Raw genomic sequence first — 7,777 nt, 5'->3', positions numbered from 1 at the left:
GAGAAAAATCAAACTCCCACCCCACCCCCCGGATCAAGAAGAACGGGATCCCAATCATCAAACCCCAAAACCCACCCCTCCGCACAAAAGGGAACAATAACATCGAGCCCCCCATAAAAAAAAACACTCCTACCCCGCACAACTGCGGTGGAGCCGGTGTCACCAGTGTAGAGGCGGCCGCATCGGGAGCAGCGGACACAACGGGCGACCCCGGAAGATTCACAGATGAAGTGTCGCCTCACCTGGAAGGATGTTTGGACAACGGAGAGAGTTCGGCCATCCGGCCCTTTCATTGTGACACCCCGAACTCCACGTCAAATCCGTCCAAACGAATCTGGGTGAATTTTAATGACCAATATATATCAATCAGCTGTCTGAATGATCCCCTGACTCTGAGAGGAAGGGGTAACTATGGTCCACACTGTCAGGGTGTTGATTTTACCAGGAGACAAAGACTGCAGGGACGAAAGGTTTTCTGTTGGCTAAAACACTGTGTGTGGACCCCGCTGGCAATTCTGGTGTTGTGACCTGAATCGAGACAAACACCACGCTGCCCACTCCACCAACAACACGGCACAGCCGGACACATAACAGGGGACCTTACATCCCACAACCCAGGATTCAGTGATGAAACCCGTGATTAATGTTGTTGTCCCACTGAAAAGTCCATTAAGGTGCTTTTAAATGCCTGCGCTCTCCCACAGGTGACGTCACACAGCTCCTACCCCCCCCCCCACACGCGCCTGACGTCACACATGGGCTCCCCACACCGGGATCTGCCCTTACGTCACCCACGCGCTGCTGTGCACGAGCTTCATCGGTTTAACGGCTGGGCTAATAATCACGTGACCAGCCCCTTCCCCCATCGCTGTCAACAGAGAATTCAGGAGCTACGTTATTCCCATTGGTGCGAAGCGATGTCAATCACTGGTTACAACCAGTCACGGAGGCGGACAAGCCGAGTGGGCGTTACCCCGCTGAGTACGTCTCCCGCTCAAGCGCCGACCGCCTCCTCAGAGCGGAGAAAACCTCAAAGTAAATGTCCGCTTTCTGATTTATTTCCATTTCCCTCCGAGGGAAGTTGGGGCGTTTGTGAAGCGTCTCCTGCGGCCGGAGTCTGATGTATCGCTGAGAGGTAGGAGGAGACCGCTCGGCCCGTCGGTTTGATGCCGGTTCCCCGGGGAGGGATTTTATTGAAAGGATGAAGATGGTGAGAGAGGGGGCGGACAGGATGTTTGTCCCGGTGGGGGCAGGAGGGGCTCATCTGTGGAAATGTCTGAGCACACGGTGGTGTCGAGCAGAGGGATTCACCACATGGGGGGCAAACACCGGCAGACTGTTGCCCTGCAAGCGGGGCCAATGGTCCGGGCAAAGTGACAATTATTTGTGCTTTGTTGAGATTGTACCTGGAATATGGTGTAAAATCCCGCTCCCCAGACTAACACGGGTTATACAGACCAAAGAACAAACTGCCGGAGGAACTCAGTGGGTCGGGCAGCATCTGTGGAGGGAAATGGACCATCAACATTTCGGGCCGAGACCCTCCCTCTGGACTGAGAGTGGACGGGAAATAGTCAGAGAAAAGAGGTGAGGGGTGGGGATGGGGCAAGAGCTGGGGAGTGAGAGGTGGATCCAGGTGAGGGGGAGGTGGGAAGGTGGAAATAGTGACAGGGGTGGGAGGTGAGTGGTTGGGGCAACACGGGGCTGAAGAATATGGAAATTCCATAGAGGATTAACAAAGAGGTTAGAGAGTATTTGTTAGAGAGAGTGCAATGAAGATTCACCTGACTGATCCCTGGTGTGGTGGGGTCATCATATGAAGAAAGATCAAATGTGATAACCCTTTCATTTAGAGAATCGAGGACTGAGAGGTGAACATTGACATGCACAACTTCATTACCGGTTGAACTAGGGATCCCAGTCTCTGAAACAGGGGGTGAACTGCCCGGGACTGAGATGAGGGGAATTGTTTCCACTCTGAGGGTGGTGAATGTCTGTAAATCCCCACCACAGGGGGCGATTATTCTACCTAGAGATTCTACATCTTCCAACCCTATACAACCTCGTTATAATGTGTTTATTTAATATTTTACCAAAAGAGCCATACAGCCCTACTACTGGCTCGTTATTTCAAGAAACATATAAGTATCTGGGAAATGAGAGGACCTGCAGATGCTAGAAATGGAGAGAACTACACATAAAGTGCTGGAGGAGCTCAGCATGTCAAGCAGCATCTATGGATGGGAATCAACATTCCTGGCCAAGACTCTTCTTTATGACTCGATACCCACGTATCTGGAATATCAACAAGCAAAGACAATAGAAAGTAGTGTAAAATCCATAAAACCTTTGACAAAATTTAGTTCATGGCTTCAAAACAACCTGCCAAACAGAGCTCAATAGGTAACAAATACAACAAAGGCAATAAACACTTGCATCAATACCGAGATTGACTTTTTTAATGAAAATATCTTGGTCCCATTTCAATCAGTAAAATTTACAAAGACAAATAAGAACTGAAGAGACTTTAGAAAAGTCTATTTACACGAAGTCCCACTTAGATTAACGACTACCTTGGACAGAAGGAGGAACAGGAATAACACACATGAAAAAAAAATCTCACAACAGTCAGATAAAACCTAAATATATGTTTTCATCAAAACAGGATTCAGCACTCCATGTGTGTATATGCAATCATGATAAGAAATACAGACCAGAACACGTACATGTGAGGCCAACTCAGAAAAATAAGTCATCACTCTGGAAGAAAACATTAACCAGTGGAATGAGTATGACCCTCCACGGGAGACATCCCAACGATCTGAGCAGACTGGATGGTGTGAAGGAAGCATCGAGCACCTGACTGAGAGTTGGAGACCTCTTCCCAGAAACAGAGGAGTTCCTTGCAGAAATACAGGACAAGGTGTTTAAGAAAAAGAAAAAAATCTGAAATACATGGAATTCAAGCAAACAAGACACTAAATGCAGAAAATGCCAAGAGACACCAGACACAATCCAACACATTCCAGGATCCTGCAGCAGTTTAACTCAGTCTGATTACTTATGCACGTACAATCAAGTGGAAAATGTCATTCACCAAAATCTTGCTTTAAAATACAAATGGATGAATGACCACGGTAACTTCATTAAGGCACCATAAATTCAAGCCTGATTCAGTTAAGGACATAATCTCACAATTTATATGATAATCAATACATTATTAGAGATAGGATCATCTCAAATAACCATTCAGATATAATATTACAGGATAAACAAGCAAGAATAACTCCCTCAATAGGTATAACCATTCTCAACACACACATGTGCCTCGACCAATGGGGCCTCTCATCACAGGCATTGTTCATCAGTCAGATAACAAAATTATTTTGTCTGCCAATTAACGTCCAAGTGTTGCTACTCTGTCATTCGTTGCCATGCCCCACTGTTGATTCCTTTCTCCTCATCATACGTTCTTACCAGAACCATCGTCCAGAGTCCCAAACTCTGCTCTGTGCAGACCCGCCTCTGGTTTCTGACCCTGCTCCTTTGAACATCCTACTTATGGTTTCCCATTCCAATTTAAGTCTTTAGAGGACAGTGGTGTTTCCAACAACCCTTTAGAAGCAGGGAAAATGAGTCATAATGTGGAAATAAGTTGTGATTAAGGAGGTTAACGAACAATGTCATTCTTCATCAGCCCAGAGATTAGAACTGCAGTCATCTCGACTTCTTCAGTCTGCAGAGAATTCAAGGGAAACAACAGGGGAGGATTTAAATGGACTGATGTGGAACAGATTCACTGGCCGGGTTCAGCAGGCCTGAGTACACCAGTTGTGTTATAAATTCACTAAGCACCAAAGACAGAGTTTATAATAGAACTGGTTTATTTGTCACAGATGCAGAATATTAAACTCCAGCCCCATTAAAGGTGAATGTGCAGCAGAAGAAACACCTCCCATGCCCAGTGACCAGGGTGCAGAACTGGGTGTGGTGAGCAGCAGCAATAATTGCAGAGTTCAGCACCAATAGTCGCTCTCGAAATTGCATTCAGCAACGGTGATGGACAAATATCCAGCATGCAGCTCATTGAAACTATCTCCCCAGTTTGAACCTGGTATTGTGTCACAAGTGTAACACACTGTAAGGTTTCACTGCTGATGTAACAGCCTCTCTGTAATGTTTCACTGCTGAGGTAATGGCTTCCCTGCAGCAGCAATGTTTAGGTTACGACTAGAGATAACAGGGTTTTGGAGTGTGGGACTATCCAATGAGAGAAATGTTCTTTCTTGTGAGTCTGGAAGAGAGATTTTCATGGCCTTTTGCTGGGGAGAGATGAGAAGACGTGAATGGAGAGACTGGGCCCTTTTTCTTTTTTTTTGTTTTCTTTACTAACCCTCTGGTCAAAGTAAGAATTATAAATCTTAATAGTTTAATCACATATTATGTACAATTTGTTACTTCAGGTGTCACACAGACGCAAACCTAAAAAACTACCAGCAACAATTAAACACATTTGGAGTCTAGTTTTGCAGTTAACAAACAAAATTTTATTGGTAACTACTAATAATAGTGAACTTAAACCAGATAATCCAAGGGTTAGCAATGTTATGCATATATAGGTGTGAATACAGGTGTCCCCCGGTATCTAAAGCTAGAGTGTTCCTATGAAACCATTTGTAAGCCGAAATGTCATGAAGTGAAGAAGCAATTACCATTAATCTAATGGGAAAAGATTTTGGATGTTCCCAGACCCAAAGAAAACCCACCAAATCATACCAAATAGCACATAAAACCTAAAATAACACTAACCTATAGTAAAAGTAGGAATGATAAAGTAGAAATATTGTATGTACGGTGTAGTTTCACTGAAAATCGGGAAGATAGTGAACTGAAATTGATTTGGAGAGAAAAAAAATCGGCACGTGCACGCATGCGTACACAACTGCCGCACAAGGCTTCACGGTCACGGTAGTCTTTCTCGGGGTAAACTCACGTATAAAGCAGTCATCATCTTTATCATAAAAGTGAAAATCATCTTTGGTTAGCAAAAACAGGTACTAATGTAGGTCTTTCGTAACAGTGAGCTGTCGTAAAGCGAACGTCCGAAAAACGGGAGCCACCTGTATATAAAATCCAAAACCAAGGTGGTAAACGACATTGTCTTACAATGATGTGGTAGATTCAATTTAGTTCACAAGATGGGGGGGGGGGATAATAGACTTCTCTGTAAGAAGTCGCTTGCTTGTTCTGTGTTGGTAAAGGATCATTCTGACCTTGCTTAACCACACAGAACATAAACATTAGCTGGTCACCATAGCAACCCAGCACTTCTGCAGAAATCCAACAGCGTGTCCAAGGTCAGTCTCGGTTCTCTTTGCACTTTAAAGAGACAGTCCACAGAGAGTATGAACCCCAAGGGCAGATTACACAGGGGACACATCGCTCAGTATCCACCCAAACGAGATTCTTCAGTTTGGCCAGACTGGGGGCTATAACCCCCTCTGTTAAGCTGCCAGCACAACTGGAAGCTACATAACATTAGATGACTGAGTGAATTGCTTCCTACATTCACAGCAGGTGAACGGCCTCTCCCCAGTGTGAACTCAATGATGCACACTGGTTGTTTTGGCTGAGAGAATTTCTTCCCGAAGTCCAAGCATATTGGTCTCTACCCAGTGTGAAGGCGCTGGTGTGCCTTTAGGATGGATGACTGAGTGAATCCCTTCCCACATTCTGAGCAAGTGAACGGCTTCTCCCCAGTGTGAACTCTCTGATGTACCAGTAAGGTGGATGACTTAGTGAATCCCTTCCCACATTCTGAGCAGGTGAAAGGCCACTCCCCAGTGTGAACTTGCTGGTGTGCCAGTAGTTGGGATGACCGAGTGAATCCCTTCCCACATTCTGAGCAAGTGAACGGCCTCTCCCCAGTGTGAACTTGCTGATGTACCTTCAGTTGGGATGACGAAGTGAAACCCTTCCCACAGACTGAGCAAGTGAACGGCCTCTCACCAGTGTGAACTCGCTGATGTATCTGCAGATGGGATGATCGAGTGAATCCCTTCCCACAGTCTGAGCAGGTGAATGGTCTCTCACCAGTGTGAACTTGCTGATGTATCTTCAGTTGGTATAACGAAGGGAATCCCTTCCCACAGTCTGAGCAGGTGATTGGCCACTTTCCGGTATGAACTCGCTGATGTATCTTCAGATGGGATAACGAAGCAAATCCCTTCCCGCAGTCCGAGCAGGTGATTGGCCACTCTCCGGTGTGAACTCCCTGGTGTGCCTTCAGTTGAGATAACTGAGAGTATCCTTTCCCACAGTCCGAGCAGGTGAACGGCCTCTCCCCAGTGTGAACTCTCTGATGTACCTTCAGATGGCATGACTGAGTGAACCCCTTCCCACAGTCCAAGCAGGTGAACGGCCTCTCTCCAGTGTGAACTTGCTGGTGAGCCATTAGGCTGGATGACTGAGTGAATCTCTTCCCACAGACTGAGCAGGTAAATGGCCTCTCCCCAGTGTGAACTCTCTGATGTACCTTCAGATGGGATGATGAAATGAATCCCTTCCCACAGTCCGAGCAGGTGAACGGCCTCTCCCCAGTGTGAACTCGCTGATGTATCTTCAGATGGGATGATGAAGTGAATCCCTTCCCACAGTCTGAGCAGGTGAACGGCCTCTCACCAGTGTGAACTCGCTGATGTATCTTCAGATGGGATGACAAAGCGAATCCTATCCCGCAGTCCGAGCAGGTTATTGGCCACTCTCCAGTGTGAACTCGCTGATGTACCTTCAGTTGAGATGACTGAGCGAATCCCTTCCCACAGTTTGAGCAGGTGAATGGCCTCTCTCTGGTGTGAACTCGCTGATGTACCTGAAGTTGAGGTAACTCAGTGAATCCCTTTCCGCAGTCTGAGCAGGTGAACGGCCACTCTCCGGTGTGAACTGACCGGTGTTTCAGTAACTTATATGACGAAATGAATCCCATCCCGCAGTCCAAGCAGGTGAATGGCCTCTCCCCAGTGTGAACTTGCTGATGTTCCTTCAGTTGAGATGACTGAGCGAATCCCTTCCCACAGTCCGAGCAGGTGAATGGCCTCTCCCCAGTGTGAACTCGCTGATGTACCTTCAGTTGAGATGTCTGAGCGAATCCCTTCCCACAGTCTGAGCAGGTGAATGGCCTCTCCCCAGTGTGAACTGACTGGTGTCTCAGTAACTTATATGTGGAAGTGAATCCTTTCCCACAGTCTGAGCAGGTGAACGGCCTCTCCCCGGTGTGAACTCGCTGGTGAGCCATTAGGACAGATGACCAAGTCAATCCTTCTCCACAAATTCCTCAGATGACCAGCCTCTGCCCAGTGTGAACTGACTGGTGTGTCCGCAGGTGGGAAGACCAACTGAATCCCTTCTCACTCACAGAACAGGTGAATGGCCTTGCCCAGTGTGAACTTGCTGATGTACCTTCAGTTGAGATGACCGAGTGAATCCATTCCCACTGTCTGAGCAGATGAATGGGCTCCCCCCATGTAAACTAATGGGCATGCCAGTTGGTCAGATGATCGAGTGAATCCCTACCCACAGTCTGAGCAGGAAGGATGATCGAGTGAATCTCTTGCTCCACTTCTTAAATATCTGGACAGAGACAGCAAAACTAGCGTGTTGTGTTCGAGATTCCCGTAGGCAAATTCCTTGTCATTTTTAACCTGTAAAAAGATTTACAAAATCCATCAATGGGTGTAGGACAACATTTCAGATGAGATTCCTTGAGTTGTCAAGGTGT

The 7,777-nt window shown here is 46.7% G+C and overlaps 1 protein-coding gene across 1 annotated transcript; it reads right to left on the bottom strand.

Annotated features, from left to right (window-relative positions):
* Positions 1–4,729: 4,729 nt before the first annotated feature.
* Positions 4,730–7,570, bottom strand: LOC132390219 (zinc finger protein 585A-like). The gene has a single exon (XM_059962824.1). The coding sequence runs from the start codon at positions 7,292–7,294 to the stop codon at positions 5,669–5,671; it is 1,626 nt and encodes a 541-aa protein (XP_059818807.1). The 5' UTR covers positions 7,295–7,570; the 3' UTR covers positions 4,730–5,668.
* Positions 7,571–7,777: the final 207 nt, after the last annotated feature.

Source organism: Hypanus sabinus, unplaced genomic scaffold (genome assembly GCF_030144855.1).
Source record: "Hypanus sabinus isolate sHypSab1 unplaced genomic scaffold, sHypSab1.hap1 scaffold_806, whole genome shotgun sequence".
NCBI classification, from domain to species: Eukaryota; Metazoa; Chordata; class Chondrichthyes; order Myliobatiformes; family Dasyatidae; genus Hypanus; species Hypanus sabinus.
This window is presented reverse-complemented; position numbering and strand designations above follow the sequence as displayed.

Excerpts from the sequence above, each read along its gene's own strand:
- LOC132390219 (XM_059962824.1), bottom strand. The coding sequence starts at position 7,294 with ATGGCTCACCAGCGAGTTCACACCGGGGAGAGGCCGTTCACCTGCTCA.